This window comes from Leucoraja erinacea, chromosome 18 (genome assembly GCF_028641065.1).
Source record: "Leucoraja erinacea ecotype New England chromosome 18, Leri_hhj_1, whole genome shotgun sequence".
Taxonomy (NCBI): domain Eukaryota; kingdom Metazoa; phylum Chordata; class Chondrichthyes; order Rajiformes; family Rajidae; genus Leucoraja; species Leucoraja erinaceus.
In genome coordinates, this window is record NC_073394.1 from 7751383 (window position 1) to 7773659 (window position 22277).

The following is a 22277-nucleotide window of genomic DNA, read 5'->3' on the forward strand; positions in this document are numbered from 1 at the left end:
AATGCACCAATTATCTTGATTGAAGCTATCGGCCAATCCTTGAATGATGCCCATCATGACCAGAGATATACACAAAAAGCTGGAGTAACTCAGCGGGACAGGCAGCATCTCTGGAGAGAAGGATGGGTGACCAGAGACTAGTTTGCACACAGCTTCAACAATGCGCTTACATTAATTGTGTGATTATAAATTTCCTGACCCCCTAATTTTGGGATTTACAGCTATTACTGAGATGTTGGTTGTAAGGCACCTTTTAGTTGTTTTGCATATCTTTGAGCCACTGCTTTAATTTTATGGCCAATTGCATAGCTTTGATCATTTCTTTGTTTATTTCTTTCCTTAGATGATCATGGTGCTCCACCAACTCTGCACTAAAATAATTCCATAGTCACATTAGCCACTTGGTCCGCAATTCCCAGATTACCTTTCTATATATTTACAATATACCAGACTGTCACTGGCACACAGCATCCATGCGTCCAAGGAGTCTGTTCACAATATTCCTATTTGCATTCTCTGCTCATGAATAGTGGGATGTTCACAGGGCTGTGAAGCTGTCTTAGCTGAAAGCTGTCTCAGTTATGCTCTGATGCCAATACTAATGAGGAATCCAAATGACAACGGGACCAAATGAAAAGTCCCTTTTCATGGTTCACCGGCTGCTTATTCCTATAACCCCCCCCCCCCCCCCCCCTATTTTCTCCCTCTCCCCCCCCCCTCCCCCCTCTCTCCCCCTCCCCCCTCTCTTTTCTCCCTCCGCCCTTCAACCCAACTTGCCCACACCGGCCAACATGTCCCATCTACACTCATCCCACCTGCCAGCATTTGGTCCATATCCCATCAAGTCAAGAGAGTTTATTGTCATGTGTCCCAAATAAGACAATGAAATTCTTGCTTGCTGCAGCACAACAGAAGCATAAATACAGAACAGTTCAGTGTGTCTATATAGCATAGACCATATATATACACATAAATAAACAGATAAAGTGCAATAGGCTGTTATAGTTCAGAGTTTGTTTGATGACGAGTTTAATTGCCTGATGGCTGTGGGGAAGAAGCTGTGGGGATGAACCTGGATGTACCATATTTCAGGCTCCTGTGTCTTCTACCTGATGGCAGCGGAGAGATGAGTGTGTGGCCAGGATGGTGATGGTCCTTGATGATGCTGGCAGCCTTTTTGAGGCAGCGACTGCAATAGATCCCTTCGATGGTGGGGAGGTCAGAGCCGATGATGGACTGGGCAGTGTTTACAACTTTCTGCATTCTTTTCCGCTCCTGGATGCTCAAGTTGCTGAACCAAGCCATGATGCAACCAGTGCAACTGTAGAAGTTCGAGAGAGTCCGCTTTGACATACCGACTCTCCGTAATCTTCTCAGGAAGTAGAGGCGCTGATGCGCTTTCTTTATAATTGCATCAGTGTGCTGGAACCAGGAAAGCTTGCTGCAGCATGCAACAAGTCAGAAGGAAAGCATAAAATACAGAACAGTTTTCACCATCGTCTATAAACGGGATTGTAGTCCCTATCCCCCCTTATATACACACAAATCAGTTCCTAAAGTTTTAGGGTGTTGAGAGTTCAGAGTTTGTTTGATGACCAGTTTAATTGCCTGATGGCTGTGGGGAATACTCTGCGGGGAAACCTGGATGAGGACCATATTTCAGGCTTTGTGTCTTCTACCTGTGATGAATGCTGTGGATGATGTGTGTGTGTTAAATTTTTATGGTGTTGATGATGCTGTTCTTTTTTTTGACCGCAGCTGACTGCAATAGCATCCACTGCGATTTATGGGGAGGTTCCTCAGGCAGCCGATGAAACTGGGAGTGTTTCAGGATCTGCATTCTTTTCCGCAGCTGCGGTGGAAAGCATCTTGTCCGAACCAAGCCCATGATGCAACCAGTGCAACTGTAGAAGTTCGAGAGAGTCCGCTTTGACATACCGACTCTCCGTAATCTTCTCAGGAAGTAGAGGCGCTGATGCGCTTTCTTTATAATTGCATCAGTGTGCTGGAACCAGGAAAGATCTTCGGAAATATGCACGCCCAGGAATTTGAAGTTCTTGACCCTTTCCACCATCGTCCTGTTGATATAAACGGGATTGTGGATCCCTATCCTACCCCTTCCAAAGTCCACAATCAGTTCCTTGGTTTTGCTGGTGTTGAGAGCCAGGTTATTGTGCTGGCACCATTTGGTCAATCGGTCGATCTCACTTCTATACTCCGCGGGGGGAAAGAGAGGAGGACTGACTAAACTTGTGCCTTCCAATTTGTGATGAATGCTTTGGTGGATGTTTTTTGTTAAAAAGTTTATTGTGAGCATTGTGTTCTTTTTTTTTGTACCGCTGCTGGCAATGTAATGTGACAAATTCACTGCACTTTATTGTGTATGTGACGAATAAATCTGACTATTGACTATACTCTGACTCGTCACCATCAGTGATTCGTCCCACAACAGTGGTGTCATCGGCGAACTTGATGATGGAGTCCGCACTATGACCGGCTACGCAGTCATGAGTATAGAATGAGTAAAGCAGGGGGCTGAGCACGCAGCCGTGAGGTGCTCCCGTGCTGATTGTTATCAAGGAAGACACATTTCCACCAAGACTGTGATCTGTGGATGAGGAAGTCGAGGATCCAATTGGAAAGGGATGCGCAGAGACCCAGATCTGAGAGCTTGGTAACCAGCTTGGAGGGGATGATCGTATTGAACGCTGAGCTGTGTCCCAAGGTTCTTGTCGAGGTAGGAGTTGATATGCGCCATAATCAACCTTTCAAAGCACTTCATCACCAGAGACGTTAGTGCCACTGGTCGATAGTCATTGAGGCACGTCACCTTGCTCTTCTTGGGCACCGGTATAATTGATGCCCTTTTAAAGAAGGCGGAAACCACAGAACTCAGAAGTGATAGGTTGAAAATGTCCGTAAAAACTCCAGCCAGTTGGTCCGCACAGGTTTTTAGAACATGACCGGGTATGCCATCAGGTCCAGGCGCTTTCCCAGGGTTCACCCCTCTGAAGGATCTTCTGTGACTATGACTGAAATACCATCACGGCGAATGGGGGCTCGGGAAGACACATCAGTGTTCTCCCTATCAAAGCGTGCGTAAAACGCATTGAGCTCGTCAGGGAGTGATGCTTCGCTGACAATTGAGCTGCCTCCTGATTTCGCCTTGTAGGAGGTCGTCAGACCTGTCCTATCCATGTACCTGTCTAACTGCTTCTTAAACGTTGGGATAATCCCTGTCTCAAATACGTGTTCCATATATCTACCACCCTTTGTGTGAAAAAGTTACCCCTCAGATATCTTTTCCCCTTCATCTTAAACCTTTGTCCTCTGGTCCTCAATTCACCTACTCTGGGCAAGAGTCTCTATATCTACCTGATCTATTCCTCTCATGATCTTATATACCGCTATAAGATTACTACCCATCATCCTGCGCTCCAATGAATAGAGTCCCAGCCTACTCAACCTCTGCCTTTAGCTCAGACCCTCAGGTCCTGGCAACATCCTTGTAAATCTTCTCTGCACCCTTTCCAGCTTGACAACATCTGTTCTGTAACACAGTTCCCAGAACGGATCACAATACTGTAAATGTGGCCTTACCTTATACAACTGCATCATGACCTCCCAACTTCTATACTAAGTAGTACTCTGGCTGATGAAGCCCAATGTGCCAAAAGCTTTTTTGATCTATGTGCAACTCCACCTTCAGGGAGCTATGCACCTGCACTCCTCTCTCCCTCTGCCCGGCATCAGTGCTTCTTAAACTGGTGAATGGTTCACCCAAGGGTGAATGAAATTATTTTGGGGTGAATGAGTTAATTTATGTTTTTTGCTCATGTGACATTATTAAATTCTGTTAATTTACTTGCTGACCTATGTTGTGAATTTTTAGTAGTTAAGAGTTTTTGTACTTGCAGAACCTTTACTACTAAACTCAACCATAACTCATGTGTTCATTTTCATTTTATCCATTCTGATAATTTATTATTTTACTTGCTCCTGATTGGAGATGTATTTTAGGAGGTACATTCAAGCTGATGTAAACAGATTTCCCAGAGGTACAAATAAGTAGCTAGACATTTGACAAGCTTTATGTACAAGCTAAAGAAGTAAAAGTGTGTTGCAGCATTAACATTGCCAGTACATGAGTGGGTGATCCATTGAAAATGCACCTCTTGAATGACTATAAAGTGATTGTAAGACAACTGCTGATATTGCAGATATGAAAACTGCATCTGTAGCACGAACAGTTATTACAGAAACCACTTTAACCAGCTACTGCTTGATGTTAAGCATATAAATCTATGTGCTTTGATGACATGTGACTAAAATATACTTGTTCGTCCACATGAGTTGTGTCCAATTCTGTTTCGCTTTAGTCATGGATAGATTTTTAAAAAGCCTTAACGTAATTTAAAATAAACAATGTTAAGACTTGTCTGAATCTATGCATCATTATAGCATATCTCGATGATCCAACTATAAAACCAAATTAGAGTCCTTTTATGTTATAGGATCATGTTGATATAGGTTTGCACTTGAAGCTTGAAATACACAAGTTAGGAAATATTAGACTATGTATTGGTCTCTGTTTCCTTTCTCTTTTTTCACTACCTGTTGCAGTCATATATGGTTGATTGTACCTGGATAGGATACAAAGTACCAAATGATGCATTTAATGCTTTGTGAACAGTGCAAGTGTAGAGCACTCAATCCCACACAACATTTTGGCAGATTTGGAAAACCCACCTTTAAGTCCAATTTGATCCTATATGTTTCAATATTTGCTTTTGCACACCAACTCTTTGTAAACCAGCTAAACACAGACGTCAAAGTTTGTTTTCACAAAGGTGTAAATTCCCACTATGTGGCTGCAGCCTCTCCTCAATAATTCAATGGTGACCCAAAATGTATTAATGGATTATCCATCAATTGCAGTCTGAGCAACAAAACTTCCCATATATTATTTTTTAACGTACCACATGTTTCAACTATTCCTACCAGTGCCTCTGATCTGCCTTTTATCCTCATCCTAGAAGTTCTCTCTACTATGACTGATAGGGTCCTCAGTTATATCTGCCTTATTTTACACATTTCTGCTGTCATACCTTTCACCCAATGAGTCTTTATTTCAGTGGATCCTCATCTGCCAGTTAGCCATGGAATTATAGAACTATACAACATGGAAACTGGCCCTTGTACCCACCTTGTCCATGTTGACCAAGTTGGCATTATGAGTTGTGTAATATACAGGCATTTGGACAGGCAAGGGCTGATTCGGGATAGTCAGCATGGTTTTGTAGGTGGGAGGTCGTGTGTCATAAATCTGATTGAGTTTTTTGAAGACGTGTCCAAAAAGGTCGATGAGGGCAGAGCTGTAGATGTTGTCTACGTGGATTTAACAAGTTTCCGCATGGTAGGCTGCTCTGGAAGGTTAGATCATATGGGACCCAAGGAGAGATAGCTGAATGGATAGCAAATTGACTCCATGGAAGGAAGCAGAGGGTGATTGTGGAAGGTAACTTCTTGGACTGGAGGCCTGTGACTAGTGGTGTGCCTCAAGGTCCGTTACTGTTTGTCATCAACATCAATGATTTGGATGAGAACATACAAGGCAAATTGAATGAGGAAAAATATCAGTCAGCATCCTCATGCATACAATTAGTTTAGTTTAGAGATACAGTACGGAAACAGGCTCACCAGGCCCATGCCAAACAGCGATCCCCACACATTAACACTATCCTATATGCACTATCGACAATTATTACATTTACCAAACCAATTAACCTACAAACCTGCACATCTTTGGAGTGTGAGAGGAAACCGAAGATCTCAGAGAAAACCCACGCAAGTCCCGGGGAGAATGTGCAGACAGTACCCGTAGTCGGGATGGAACCTTGGTCTCTGGCGCTGCAAGCGCTGCAAGGCAGCAGCAACTCTACCGCTGCGCCACCGTTCCTCCCTGCTGTTTGCCCAAATTCTCGTATAATTCTAAAATCATAAAGTTACACAAAACACGGTCAGTTTCCCCATAAGATTGTTTGATGGGTTCCCTAGACAATGCCTCGCATTTTCTTTCTCTTATTTACAGATTGTTTTTTTCAGCTTGAAGCATTGCCAGCAATTCTTTCGTATCTTGCAGTTCTTGAAAAGTGCCAAAAAGGCCTACAAATCTATTGCACTCTGATCCATAATAGCTGCAGAGTATTCTGCCTCCATTTTGTGGGAGCATTTTGTGGCTTCTTATGATTTTCATTTTCTTACTGTTGTCCTGTACAATGCTCATCATGTCTTTGTATACAGTAGGAAGCCACATATGCTAACAATTTAATAGTCTTATTTACTTTATTCTTCTTTTGATGTGCCTGTTCCGGAATAAAATTTACTGCAGAGCTGCCAACTCTCACACATTGAGCATGAGAATCACACATTTCGCCCAATTCTCACGTTCTCAAGCTGATCATAGAATTTCTCACGCTCTGTCGTGAGAAATTCTGTGATCAACGAGAATTTCAAAACTAATATAAACTGCATGGGTCGCAGGTGTTGGAGAGCCGCGGCTGAGGGAGGGATGGAAGCAGAAGCAGTGGTGGGAGCAGATGCGGACGGGGAGCCGGGGCTGCCATGTGTTTGCGGGCTGGCGAGTCGCTCGCTGCAGCTCCGGCCATGGAGCAGCCTCAGTGCAAGAGTCCCGAGCCGTCAGAGGCGTCGGAAGCGTTGCGCCGCTGCCTTGAGAGTTTCTACTCTGAATTCACTCTGGTGATCGGCATGGACCAGGCTGTGGCTTGCTGCATCCTGGAGGACAACCAGTGGCTGCTGGAAGTAAGTACCAAGCACTGGGTAGAAGCGGTGGAAGACAGTGGCCTTCAAATGGGGGTGGTTGGAGAAAGCATCCTGCTTGCCTGCTAGATTTTCACTTACTGTAACTGCAGGAAAAATGTTCCCGATGTTGGGGGAGTTCAGAACCAGGGGTCACAGTTTAAAAATTTGGGGTAGGCCAGTTAGGACTGATATGAGGACAAACTTTCTTCACCCAGAGAGTTGTGAATCTGTGGAATTCTCTGCCACAGAAGGCAGTGGAGGCCAATTCACTGCATGTTTTCAAGAGGGAGTTATATTTAGCTCTTGGGGCTAGCAAAATCAAGGGATATGGGGAAAGAGGTACTGCTTTTAGATGAACAGCCTTGATCATATTGAATGACAGTGCTGGCTCGGACAGAACGGCCTATTCCTGCACCTATTTTCTATGTTTCTATGCTTGAGTACATGGCAAAAAAAACTCGACCACTTGATTTTGAAGCATGGTGGAGGTATAATGTAGTCATAGAGTGATACAGTGTGAAAACAGGCCCTTCGGCCCAACGTGCCCACACCTGCCAACACGTCCCAGCTACGCTACCTGCTTTTGGTCCATATCCCTCCAAATTTGTCCTAACCACGTATCAGTCTAACTGCTTCTTAAATGTTGGGATAGTCCCTGCCTCATGCCTCCTCTGGCAGCTTGTTCCATACACCCAGAAAGCACTTGATAAGGTCCCACATAGGAGATTAGTGGGCAAAATTAGGGCACATGATATTGGGGGTAGAGTGCTGACATGGATAGAGAAGTGGGTGGCAGACAGGAAATAAAGAGTAGGGATTAACGGGTCCCTTTCAGAATGTGGTGACTAGTGGGATCGTGCAAGGCTCGGTGCTGGGACCGCAGCTATTTACAATATACATCAATGATTTAGATAAAGGGATTCAAAGTAACATTAGCAAATTTGCAGATGACACAAAGCTGGGTGGCAGTGTGAACTGTGAGGAGGATGCTATGAGAATGCAGGGTGACTTGGACAGGTTGGGGGAGTGGTCAGATGCATGGCAGATGAAGTTTAATGCGGATAAATTTGAGGTTATCCACTTCGGTAGGAAAAACAGGAAGGCAGATTACTATCTAAATGGCGTCAAATTGGGAAAAGGGGAAGTACAACGGGATCTGGGGGGTCCTTGTACATCAGTCTATGAAAGTAAGCATGCAGGTACAGCAGGCAGTGAAGAAAGCGAATGGCATGTTAGCCTTTATAATAAGAGGAATCGAATATAGGAGCAAATAGGTCCTTCTGTAGTTGTACAGATCCCTAATGAGACCGCAGGGGCCACAGTTTAAGAATAAGGAGTAAAACATTTAAAACGGGGATGAGGAAACACTTTTTCTCATATAAAGTGATGAGTCTGTGAAATTCTCTGCCTCGGTGGAGGCAGGTTCTCTGGATGCTTTCAAGGGAAAGCTAGATAGGGCTCTTAAAAATAGCGGAGTCAGGGGATATGGGCAGAAGGCAGGAACGGGGTACTGATTGGGGATGATCAGCCATGATCACATTGAATGGCGGTGCTGGCTCGAAGGGCCGAATGGCCTACTCCTGCACCTATTGTCTATTGTCTAATGATGCATGGACAAGGCCAACCAGGTCCCATGAGCACCAATATCTTTCAATCTGTCACCACAATATCCCCCTTTTCTATTATTTATACCAAATGATCACATATCCAACACATATTCAATTTGATATGCCGTGCACTTATCCACTTTACCTTTCTTCTCTTTCTGTTTTATTGTCTACACCTCGACTCATCTTCCCAAATTATTTCCAAACTTTCCCTTCTCCCTATCACCCTGTTTCTTTCCCCTCCGCATACCCACTCCATGTGTTGGTTACCCACACACTCTTACCGCTCCCACCCTCCCATAATTCCCATCTGTCTACCACCCGCCGCCCTATTTAGTTTAGAGATACAGAGCACAAACAGGCCCTTCGGCTCACCGAGTCCACGCCGACCAACACTAAACTACACTAAACCACACACAAGCACTGTCCTACACACTAATTTGCATCTTTACCGAAGCCAATTATCCTACAAACCTGTACGTCTTTGGAGTGTGAGAGAAAACCCTGGAGAAAACCCGCAGGCAGTCACTGGGAGAACATACAAACTCCGTACAGACAGCATCCATAGTCAGGATCGAACCCGGATCGGTCAGGGTGTGGTAGCAACTCTTACCTCTGCTCCACTGTGCCGCCACTCTTCACTTTCCTTTCTTATCAGCTTCCATAACCTGCAGTTTTATTCTCTACTCATCACCTCCCATCCTCTATCAGGTTGAACTAAATTACTTGCACATGACCTGGTGTTACAGCAGTTACTTTATCAAAAATTAAGGAATAATGTTTTTAACATTTCACTTTAATTGCGAGGACCGTGGGAGGGAAGCTGTGTTTTCATGAAGTATATATAATTTTCATTAAGACAGAGCTTCTGTCATGCATGGATAGGGTGCCATGTGGCGGAAGCAGCCGCACAAGCCAGATGAGTCCAGTGACCTAGTTTAATGCCGTAACAATATAAGTATCACAAAATGATCTGGGCCCTATATTTTCCACAGCCTTGACTTGTATTGATCTGTTGGCAGGAGAGAACCTATTTTGTATTTCCTACTTTGATTGCTACTACTGCGCCCTTGGTGTGCTGCATCTGTCTGAGGAAATGCCAGACTTTAACACAGAGATTAGAAAATTATCCATTTCAATCAAAATTCACAGTAGTGCAGAAGATGGTAAATCGATGGGCCTAAGTAGTATCTGCATGAATCTGTGTGACGTTGGTCAAATAATCATGATCTTATTGGACTTAAAATTGTTTATTTTACCAGTATCTTCCAATAACCACATTAATTTGGAATTTAACAAAATAGCATATATAGTAACATAAAAGGATTTCCTAACTTATTGTTACTAAATGTCTGTGCATGATTCCTTTATTATTAACAGTTGGAATTTTTGAAGAAATATTTGTATTTTGCTGCTTGGCTCCAAGTGATCTGCAGGATCTGGTGTGAGTCTCTTTGAATAATGGCATTTAAAAAAATGGATGTAAAGATCAAATTAAGATATGTAACATGATGAAACATACATAGATGATTCAATGAGTGACCCCCCTTGTCAACTGGTGAAGAATGACATTTTATGGAAACTTAGCAAAATATAAAATTTTAAGAATACAGATTTATAGGAATATTTTAACCTTTTTCTTGACCCTTTAAATGTCATTGTATTACTGTAAGCATTGGAAATATGACATTTAGATGTAGGGTAGAATCTGACCTTTTAAAGATGCTTTATAGATAATGAACAATGTGAACTCAATTTTTATCTGGAAAACCAGGTTCTTGCTTTCATTTTAACTGAACTACATGGGCTAAGATACATGTAATCAAGCGATTTGTAATTGTGAAGAGAATCCAACTGCTGTTTATATTTCTAAATTCATGCACGATTTAACATTGTGGTATTGAGACGGGCAAATATAATCCAGTTGTAATGGAGCTACCATCCTGCGCTGTGGCACGCACGATACAGTCATTGTGAATCAACAGGCTCCAGCAGGAGTTCAGCTGTAGCTACATGGCTTCAGCATTATCCAGTGTGGGTGGTTTATGCTTGAGAGATTGTTACTCACGGTGAACATGGGCTGAATGAAATGTTATTGTCATGTATTTTTGGAAAGGTCTAAAAGGTTGTTCTCCTTGGAGCAGGGGAAGTCTGTGAATTTAATGAATATACTCAAAATTACAAAGGGATTTGGTGAGCAAATAAAATGTCATCTGGAGGGAGGGGTGATAACCAGAGAAGAGAGAATTAACTATAATGACTAAAGGACAAGATTTTTTTTGTGCGGCAAATTGTTATGACTTGTAATTTATTGTAGAGTTATTGGGACAACTTCAACAGTAACATGGGAATTTTTTTAAAAAAGGGCTGAAGAGTAAGAGCAGAAAAACTCTAAACTAATTAAATAACTCTCCCACACGGCTGATACCGGCCTGCTGGACACATTGGCCGCATCTGCTGCTATATTAATCCTTAAGATGTTGCTTGTCTTGGCAAAATAATGTACTGGGTATAATGCTTATGTATAGAATGCAGGCAAAACCTTTTATTGCAAGAGTTCTGGATCATAAATTGCCATACAAATATCAACATTTATTTGTCATCTTTATATTGATTCCACAAAATAACAAATAAGTAGCAACTATGAAAATACAAAATTATAAAAGTTATTACATTTTTTTTCAAAATGATTATATTTGGTAGTGGGTGCTGTTTTGTACAATCGGGGTAAAGTGATTTTCTTGTGCTTTTTGATAAAAGTCAGATCTTTGAATTGATCGGTGCAATGCAAAGCTGGAGGTTGGCCTTCATGCAAACCCAATATGCGCTTAAATTGTTCTTACACGGTGAATAGTGAAGCCACAGCAAGGCATCCACACTACTGGTCCTGTTGTCACCATTGAGCCTACTCAAGAACTGAATATGCCTGAGGAGCCATACAGATGTCAGAGACTAAACAAAAGTGTTCCTATTTAGAGTTTGGAGATACAACGTGGGAACAGGCCTTTCAGCTCATGGAGTCCGCACCGACCAACGATCACCCGTACATTGGTTCTATGTTCGAAAATGATTGATGCTTGTAGATAAGTGAAAACTTGAGAAAGGAGATGTGCCTTCAGTTTGAATGATGTGCTATGTTTAACAGTAGCTTGAAGAGTCCTTTTATTCCCACTCGTTATAGGTCTTTGCTCCTTGCTAACATGTTTTGACTGATATTCACTGGCACATGCAAGGGACAAGCGCTCAGCTATTCTGAGAACTAACACCAGCAATGGTATGTTTTCAGTATCCTCTGCACAGTTGGATGGTGCAGTGTGTTAGACTTGTTGGCCCTCATTGCTCTCTAGTTTTAATGCATTAATCGTATTAAATGATGGGTTTTATATAAACGGCACCTGCCTATGTAATGGAGATGCAGAATAAATTTCAAGGCGTTGATGAATGCCTTTCGTGAATCTAATTACCACGGTTGCTCTTTTCATTATTCCTGCCAGATTGGATAAAACGTTTTTGATGAGAAAGCTCCAGCAAGACATGTGATGTTAATTGATTAGATCCATTTGGCCATTTCTCCATCATCTTTTATTCTTTGGAGTAGCACTCTGCATTTGGAACGGGCTTCTTTCACTTGTTAGCAGTGTGAGCCTGAAGCATTCGGCCAAAAGTCATGTTGTGATAGCTGGTGTCAGAAATAATTAACTCTGATTTACGAGCAAGGCTTGCACAAATATTTTGTTTGTGGAAAAATATTGTCGCACTTACCTTGCATGTGCTCATTAGGTTTTGACCTTGCACAGAAGCATCAGGCATCCATGTGAAAATAGTTTAGCAGAGGAGCTGAAATAGATATAATTTCCATTTGTAACTGTATAGTCCTTCCTCTCATATATTTCCCTCATGCCAACCAATGTTATAAAATGACAGTCTTACAAAGGAGGAGAACCGTTCCTTAAATATTTACTCTGACCAGGGTCAAAGCTTTGTACTCCTTACTAAACACCTACAACTGAGGAGTAAATTCAAGGCGCCCAAGAGGAAAGGTTTGATTGCACTGTTTTGCATTCCCACAGAGTAGCTGATCTACATGAATCATTAATGAGAACCTTTTAAATGGAGATGCTGTGAACTAATTTTTTTTAAACATGTGGGACTCAGAGCAATAATATATTCTGAGTGGAACACAAAAGCTATATTCTGGGTTTACTTTTTTAATGGAAGTTTAATAATAAATGAAAGTGGTTAACTTTCAAGCAGTAAGCAACACATGAAAGTATCTTGAACATCTTAGTCTATTTAACTGTCGGGTAAGATTCATTGCTTTTTAAATAAATGGATGTGTCAGATTTAACATAGTAGTTTATATATTTTTGAGCGATGGGAATTCTCAGAAGTCGGCTTCTTAAGAATGAGAAAACCTGTTTTCTCAGAGTGGGGCCTTTGTTCTGAGGAAAGAACGGACATTATTATGATCTCATCAACACAATGTGCAGGTCTTCAGGTGAAACATTAATTCAGTTGTTGACGCAAGGAATTGCAGACGCTGGCAACTTTTTGAGCAAAAATCAAAGTGTTGGAGGAACTTAGCGGGGCAGGTAGCATCCGTGGAGGGGAATGGATAAATTATTTTTTGTTTTGGGATCCTATCTAAAAATGGGTCCCAGCCTGAAACATCATCTGTCCATTTCCCACCACAAATGCTGCCTGATCCCCTAGGTTCCTGCAGTAGTTTGCCTTTTGCTCATTAACTCATTTACTTCCACCACAGATGCAGTCTGCCTTTCTGAATATTTCCAGCATCATGTATTTTTATTCTGCCATCAAAAGTAATGCAATATTATTTTTCCTATTGTGGAATATACCCAGCTCAAACTACCAATAAGTGCATCACACAATAATGTATCTGTCTGCACAAGGGATGAAGTGTGGTCATGCTTCCTTGATTGATTGTAAATGACTTATTCAGGTGATTGCAGAGTCTATATTTTGAGACATGATGGATTTTATATTTTTATATTAGTGAGCTACGAAAGTATGGAGGGCATTATCGATTATGAATCCTCAATATATATGGTTCATCAAGAGTGTAACTACTACTTGCATTGCTCCTGCAGATCCCCCTGTGGATAGGCATTGGATTCTGATTTCTTATCACTATAGGCTGCAGTAGAAAAGGAAACCAAGTATTCTGAGCAAGTGCGTGTATAATGAATAGCAACAAAAAATATTTGAGTGCTGTTTGAAAAATGAAACCACCTGTCATCCTCATGAATGCTGATTGAAACAAAGGGTTAAAATCACCAGAAATGTATTCCTCATCAAATCGCCTTAAACTTTTAAGATGCTTCATGGTAAATTTGCAACAGTTAATCTTTGGGGTTTTTTTGTTCATTCCGTTCCCAGTTATGGTCTCGGGTGTAAATGTCATTGTCTCAGTTCCTTTCTTCAGTTAGTTCTATCTAGTTCTATCCTAGCCACATGAGTTTCTTCCCACATTGCAAATATATGTTGTTTGGTAGATTAATTGCCTGCCATAAACCACCCTTAATGCAGATTGAGGGTAGAATCAGGAGTGTTGAAGGGCATGGAAGAGAGAATAGGTGTTGAGAAAGAAGTGGCAATGGATAATGTGATGCTCCACCTAAAAGAATTGCTCTGAGGACTGGCATAGATACAATGGACTGAATGGATTCCTCCCATATTGAGAGAAAAAATGAAATAATTTCAAATACTAAATTAACAAAGATTCTGAACTTTTTGTGGCAGTCTGAATATGATGAATTGAGCTGTGGTGATCTTAATCACATTGCATAATTTCACATATCTCTGGGATATAGATCCTTATATTCCTCTGGAGGAAAGTAATTGATCATTTAATTGTGTAATTTGGACTGCTTCCTGCTGGATCCAATTTTTCGCTGAAGATCTTGGAACCTTGGTTATCATCTAATTTGAAGGAAATTTTTACATCAAATCAATTTTCCTCTGTATTTACTTATGTTTACTGCCTAGTCCATCACCGGCTTTGACCTCCCCACCATCGAAGGGATCTATCAAAGTCGCTGCCTCAAAAAGGCAGCCAACATCATCAAAACAGCTAGGCTTAATGGTTACCATGAAACACATGAATTGTCATAAAAACTTATCTATTTCACTCATGTTCTTCTGGGAGGCATCTTGTCGTCTCTCCCAATATATGCCTTCATGCCCACAGCTATGTTGTCTATGTTCAGGGCAGTTAGTGATTGGCAATAAATGCTGCCCTTACCATCGATGCTAACATCACAAAATAAATAAATGAAAGAAAAAAGGCATAAAAGAGTTAATGTCAGTGGTTTATAGAATAGTGATGTTATCCCAAATGCCCTGACAATATTCATATTGGGCGGCAGATTGGCGCAGTGGTAGAGTTGCTGTCCTACTGCGCCAGAGACCCGGGTTCGATCATGACTATGGGTGCTGTCTGTACGATCTCCCATGACCATGTAGGTTTTCAACGGGAGTTCCGGTTTTCTCCCATATTTCAAAACCATACAGGTTTGTAGGTTAATTACAAATGTGTAATTCAATGTGATCAAATACAAATTACTAGTGTGCTTGATAGTGCTAGTGTATGGGAGTCATTGCTCGGCGTGGACTCGGTGGGCTGAAGGGCCTGTTTCCGCAATGTATCTAAATTAAATTAAATCTCTAAACTAAATAACCAAATCCAACTTCCATACTTCAAGAAAGATGCCCTTGATTTGTACTGCAGAGAACATTTACAAGGTTGATTGCTGGGCTGAAACAATTTGTCATACGAAGAAAGGTTGAGCAAGTTGGCCCTATGCTTATAAGTGTATGGAAGAATAAGAAGTGACCATATAAGATTCTGACGGAATTGACAAGGTGGGTACGGGGCGGATGTGTCCTTCTGTGGAGGAGTCTCGAACAAGATGGCATTGTTAACCCATGAGGGGTTTCCCATCAGATGGAGATGAGGGAACAACTTTCCTCAGAGTCACAAATCTTTGGAATTCTCTATTTCAGAGATTTCAGTATCAAATCCAGCATTGTGAGGCAGCTCGTCAACTAAGTTATCATCTGAGAAATTTTATTGGCAGCTCCTTGAAATAAAGCTAAACCCTCTGTGTTCACTTAACCTAGAAAACTAATATGCACATACCACTTAATTCTGCTAATACTTCTGTAGTTACAATTCCAGCACTAATTTCAACTTTAAGGCATGATTTGCGCAGATGAATATTATAAACTTAACATTTATTGGTTGAATGATAAAGAGCTTTATATCTTTGCGTTGATTTCGTTTTATTCTTGACAATTACGGAATAGAAAAGCAAGTACATTAGAATGTACATGTGGGAAAATAATGCAAGCTGTTTTATAGCGAGCTTGATACAGAAGGGCTTTTCCATTAACAGCAATATGTAGAGTAAAGGTGCTGGAATCACAAAACACATTGGAGTATTTTCAGCCTAAGTATTAGCATCCATAGTGCCAACATTTGCAACAAAAGACACTGTGTTTCAATGCATTCGTGAAACTTCTGTCAAGTACGCAAGACCTATTCCTTGTGTTCTTGAATGACTTGAGACTATAGGACTTGCTGGAGAATTGAATCTAAATCTTCATAAAAAATCACTTAAAAAAAGGTAATTCTCTTCATCGTGTATCTGTATACTCAACTGTTCGCTTAATTGTAATCATGTATTGCCTTTTCACTGACTGGTTTTCGCGCAAAAAAAAAGCTTTTCACTGTACCTCGGTAACATGTGATAATACACTAAACTAAAGGTTTGGCTACCAATAGCAGCAAAGGAAATTGGGACAATGCAAGATACCAGAAATGGAAAAGCTAGGTATATCGAATGGTTGGTAGCCAAAAATGCTGGAGAAACTCAGCGGGTGAGGCAGCATTTGTGGAGCGAAGGAAATAGGCAACGTTTCGGGTCGAAACCCTTCTTCGAATGGTTGTATGGCTGAGGAAGGTTACAGAAACAGGGATGGGCCTCTTATCCAGGGATTTGAACATGAGGATAAGAATTTTTACCAGAAGCACAGAATCTGCTAGGTCGCATTTCTAATGCTTCCTCCCCCCCCCCCCATTATAGAGCAATCCTTAAGCACTCACGTAGTTAAAAATATTTACTATGCAGCTGAGTTGACCTTCGAATAAAATGTAAAGAAAAATATAGATTGAAACACTTATTATTAACCTAGACACATGTTCCCGATGTTGGGGAGTCCAGAACCAGGTGCCACAGTTTAAGAATAAGGGATAGGCCATCTAGAACTGAGATGAGGGAAATCTTTTTCACACAGAGAGTTGTGAATTTGTGGAATTCTCTGCCTCAGAAGGCAATGGAGGCCGATTCACTGGATGCATTCAAAAGAGAGTTAGATAGAGCTCTTTGGGCAAGCGGAATCAAGGGGTATGGGAAATGTGAAATTAATAGCTATTGCTGTGATTTGAGGGGATGTGGACATTGCTGGTAAATGACTATCATTTATTGAACTTGAGAAGGTGGCATGGAGCTTTCCTCTTAATCTTCTGCGCACAGTATGATGGAATTCCCACATCTTACTGAAAGACTGGCACCATATTCCCCAAAGATGCTGGAGTAACTCCGGGGGTTCGGGCAGCATCTATGGAGAAAATGGACCGGTGAGGTTTTGGGTCAGGCCCCTTCTTCACGTCTTGGACTGAAGAAGGGACCCGACCCGAAACATCACCCATCCATTTTCTCCTGAGATGCTGCCTGAGCTGCTGAGTTACTCCAGCATTTTATGTCTATCTTTGGCATAAACCAATTCATTTTTATTGCACCATAATTCCCAGTCAGGGCACGGTTTGATTTACAAGCAGACATGGGCAGTGGGTGCATGGGAATATTTGTTCTTTTGGATGTTACAGGTGTCTGATTTGTGAAGGATTATTGTAAACTGGTTCTGGAAGTAGAACGCTGGGGCCAGGATCACGTTAATTTCATCACAAATGGTTTGGATTAGAGTGTTGGAAAAGCAAACTGAAACTATGCCAACATCATCAAAATATAGTTTGCTAAGCAGCAAGAATAACTGCAAAATACTCTCAGTGATAGTCTGTTTCAGATGATCAGCAGTCAGATGGCAGATGTATATAATGCAAGATAGATATGAGTTCATTCATTTGGCAATGGGAATTGGAATGCCACTGTAGATGAGCACACACATACAATTTCAAACACTTCATTTTCAAATTAACAGTGTTAGTTCATGAACCAGTAGATAGGCCACATAGTAAAGTATAATACAATCTGTGCAAGTGAATGATTAAATTACTGTTTAGTTTGCCTCATCCCAATATATAAATATCTTTATAACGAACAGAATTATGAATACATGAGGATAATACCAGGTATAGGCAACCATATCTTTAATGAGCAACTAGTGGGCTGCAAGGCAGTGCAGTGGTAGAGTTGCTGCCTTACAGCGCCGGAGAGCCGGGTTCAATCCTGACCATGGGTGCTGTCTGTACAGGTGTTTGTACGTTCTCTCCGTGACCTGTGTGGATTTTCTCCACTTTCTCCAGAGTGCTCTGTTTTCCTCCCACTCTCCAAAGATGTACAGGTAGGTTAATTGGATTTGGTAAAAAAAATGACAATAATAAACTCAAACCTAAACCTGATCCTCTCTAACTGCCTCTTATAGTTATTCCATGATCAGCCGTGATCACATTGAATGGTGGTGCTAGCTCGAAGGGCCGAATGGCCTACTCCTGCACCTATTGTCTATTGTCCATGGGTATTATAATCACAACAGTAAACTGAAATTACATTCATGTTTTTTTGCTTTACATGTATAGTAAATCCTCCTTTTGACGGACGTTTTCATAATGGATTGTGGTTATAGCGGACTGAACTGCCAACACCTGCTCGCGCCATCCCCGTCACATGTCGCCTACAGCGCCAGCTTCCTGAATCACTCCCGGCGTGCTCCACTTCCAGGCAGGAGCTTCTGCCACCACCTCCGGCCCACACAGCTCCCACCGCCACCGCTGACCCTCACCTGCACTCCCGTGAGCCGCGACCATTGACTCCACCGATCCTCACCTCTCCCCCCAGCTGCCAGCAGGCCGTGGCCGTCAGCTCACCTGGATTCCAACCCCAGTCCGAGAGGCTGAAAAAGAATCTTGACCTGAAGTGCCACCTATCCATGTTCTCCAGATATGCTGTCTGACCTGCTGAGTTACTCCAAAGCTTTGTGTCCTTTTGTGTATTAACCAGCAACTGCAGCCGTTTGTTTCTACTAGTCATACAATGATAATATCTTCTGAAGAAGGGTTTCGGCCCGAAACGTTGCCTATTTCCTTCGCTCCATAGATGCTGCTGCACCCACTGAGTTTCTCCAGCTTTTTTGTGTACCTAATGATAATACCTTACTCAGTTATGGTGGACAATCAGCAATAACGGACACCATTCCCCCCCCCCCCCCCCATGGTCTTTTATAACGAGGGTTTACTGTATATGTACCTACCATAGGTGTAATACTGATGTGAAAGAGAATGTACTCTGCACTTAATGTAATCATGCATAGTACTGGATTATTGGATCTAGAAAAGTGTCAGTGAAAAGACAAGGCTGGTGGCAGGTACGACCAATGCAGTTGAGTGATTAGTATCTTAAATATATCTCTGTTTTTTTTAATTTTCCATTTGGGGCGGCACAGTGATGCAGCAGTAGAGTTGCTGCCTTGCAGCGCCAGAGACTTAGGTTCGATCCTGCATACCGGTGCTGTCTGTACAGAGTTTGTACGTTCACCCCGTGACCGTATGGGTTTTCCCCATGTGCTCCGGTTTCCTCCCACACTACAAAGGTGTTCATTGTAGGTTAATTTGCTCTGGTAAAGATTGTAAATTGTCCCTAGTGTGTAGGATAGTGCTAATATATGGGAGATCAATAGACAATAGGTGCAGGAGTAGGCCATTTGGCCCTTCGAGCCAGCACCGCCATTCATTGTGATCATGGCTGATCATCCACAATCAGTACCCTGTTTCTGCCTTCTCCCCATGTCCGTTGACTCTGCTATATTTAAGAGGTCTATCTAACTCTCTCTTAAAAGCATCCAGAGAATTGGCCTCCACTGCCTTCTGAGGCAAATAATTCCACAGATTCATAACTCTCTGGATGAAAAGGTTTTTCCTCTTCTCCATTCTGAATGGCCTATCCCTTATTCTTATACTGTGGTCCCAGGTTCTGGACTCCCCCAATATCGGGAACATGTTTCCTGCCTCTTGCGTGTCCAATCCCTTAATAATTTTATATGTTTCATTAAGATTCCCTCTCATCCTTCTAAATTCCAGCGTATACAAGTCCAGTCGTTCCATTCTTTCAACATATGATCTCTGGTTGGCGCTGACTCGGGGCAAATAGCCTGTTTCCGCACTGTATCTCTAAACTAAACTAAACTGGAAACCATAGTCTTAAAAGGAATGTATTACTTATTGTTTCATATATGCCTGGTATTATTTATGGCAATCTTTTTTACAACATTATTCCCATAGAATCGAAGGAGCTTGCCGTACAAGAGCCAGGAATGATCTGGAGGATGACCGGAGGCCTTTACAGCATGACTAAAGGAGCGGTGGGTGCCACTCTCGGGGGCGTTGCTTGGGTTGGAAGCAAGAGCCTGGAGTTAACCAAGACGGCAGTGACCACGGTGCCAGCGGCTGGCGTCGGCTTGGTGAAAGGTAGTGTGTCAGCAGTGTCCATCGGTGTTGGTGCTGTCGGCTCAGCTATGGCCAGGAAGGTTCCCTTTACATCCAAAAAAAAGGACAAATCCGACTAAGTGAAGCAGTTTGTAGGGTATGTTTTTCTTCAAAAAAAAATTCATCATGATTTAAGTATACCTGGACATGCTTGGATACACTGCCACGGTATATGTTTTGTTTTAAAGGGCGACCAGCAAGATATGTGCTTCTACAAAACTTTGCTGTCCCCACACCTCTCCCCCACCCCTTTATATGGCATAAAGCTCATGCCATCTCTCTTCATTGTGACAAACAGGGCAGTTGATCCCATTCTACAATGTCCATCGACAAGGTATCCGGAACATTCTGCTTCTCGACTCCTCCTGGCATAAGGATGGTCATAGCACCAGAAAGAACATGTGACACCCACAGCTAAAATGGACACGTATGTTTTATTTGAGGGGTTGGGAGGGCAAAAGAACATGTTATCAACATTTAAAAAAAAAATCAAACTTGCCCTCCCCACATGTATATATTTATTGGTTCATGTAGTATTTTATATGCTTGTTTTGTTCCCGTTAAGTATAAAGGGGCTAATTTTCTGTATCAGATTTTGTTTTTGGCTCTGTGTGGAGTAGAACACCATGGGGTATATATTTGCTTCAAACGTGTTGGTGGCAGAAGGTTTAGATGTTGTGTTGGGAACAGTAAGCATGCAGTCTTCATTTATTTTCTACAATGTAGCAAGTCTTTTTTTTCTTTGCCTGGTTGTCCTCTACCTTCACGTGGCAGCCAGGTCAGGGTTGGGAACGATGAACGTCTGCAACACTGCAGTCAGTGATTTAGCCTCAGTTACATTTTACCGTGTGTAGCCTGACTCCTCACCTTTCATTATTGTTACCTGCTACAAAATGGAATTGGTAGCAGGCAGTCGTTGCTGTTTGCACTGTTTCCTCCCTGTGTTTGCTCCATGTTTAACTTTCCATCATCCTCCTGCACACCTGATATTTCTGTAACATGTTTATGTATTAAGACTGAAAGAGACAATTGATTTCTGTTGACCAAAATGCAAAACATTTAGTTTTTGTCTATAATAGAACTATTTTTGCAAATATGACACCTGAAAGCTACGAATTAGACTGTAAGTCTGTATTTTAATGGAAATAAAGTTTACAAATCTCAAAACAGCATGATTGAAAATGTTCAGCTCTCCATAATTGTCGTATTTTGTCCTGAATGGCTGTGAATTTGCAAACGCTGGCACGCCATATTTGCATCTAATGATTTGCTGCAAAGAAATTGTAAACATTTAAGCCTGGGATGTGGATCACACAATTTAAATTAAACATTAAAAAACAATCCTAAAAGTTGATGAATTGCTCATGCAATTAGATAATTAAGAGAACGGAAATGGTAGACATGGAATACTGCGGTAAATGAACATGCAACGATTGGACAAGTGCATGTTGGCCTCAGAGGCAGATGAATAAAGATGGGCAAGTTACCTTTTTCACATATAGATATCATATTAAGTGGATGTGGTGCAAGCCAGCTCCAAGGAGCGGGCAGAGTGCCTGCAACAGCAATTGTATTTGCATTAGATGATGTTCTATCTGCCTGTCCATTTGGAGAGATGTGCAAGCAAGAAAATTAAGTTTCAGACCACAGCTTAAAACCAGCCATGCGTCCACATGGTAACTGTGGAATGAGACCTGGAATAATATTGATGTAATTACTGATGCTGAACAAGTAACTAGAAGTCATAGTTCAAATCCCTAGGTTCATGTTACGTTTAATTCAGTAGATATTGTTATTTATGGGCTCAAGTCAGAAAATATTAAAGCTTCCTTTTTTTTTTTTTAAAGTGCATAACCTGCTCACAAACATTTTTCAGCGAATAAGACTTAGCCATTCACTTGCTTTGACTCTAGCCTGTATTGTGTGATTGATTCTTAATGCCTTTATAAGCCACTCCTTTTTACAGAAGCTCACTCACAGCAAGAAGGTGGGACACCTTTTGTTCTTGAAGTTATCAAGCTAGACGACAATCTCACATCAATTTTTTCTCAAGACTGTTTATGATGGTTTGGGAGGGAACAAGGGGTGAAGGTGGGAGGAATAAC

At 41.8% G+C, this 22277-nt stretch overlaps 1 protein-coding gene across 5 annotated transcripts in view; it reads left to right on the top strand.

Annotated features, from left to right (window-relative positions):
- The window catches only part of zgc:101566 (Transmembrane protein 263-B-like), a 124888-nt gene extending 103546 nt beyond the window's left edge, over window positions 1-21342 (top strand). For 4 of the 5 annotated variants that reach the window (XM_055649222.1, XM_055649221.1, XM_055649219.1 and 1 more), the window contains exon 3: window positions 19969-21342. In XM_055649222.1, the coding sequence (XP_055505197.1) occupies window positions 19969-20252 (284 nt within the window). In that variant the 3' untranslated portion in view covers window positions 20253-21342. The remainder of the gene's footprint in view (window positions 1-19968) is intronic. The other variant, XM_055649218.1, reaches the window with a different exon arrangement.
- The last annotated feature ends 935 nt before the right edge of the window (window positions 21343-22277 follow it).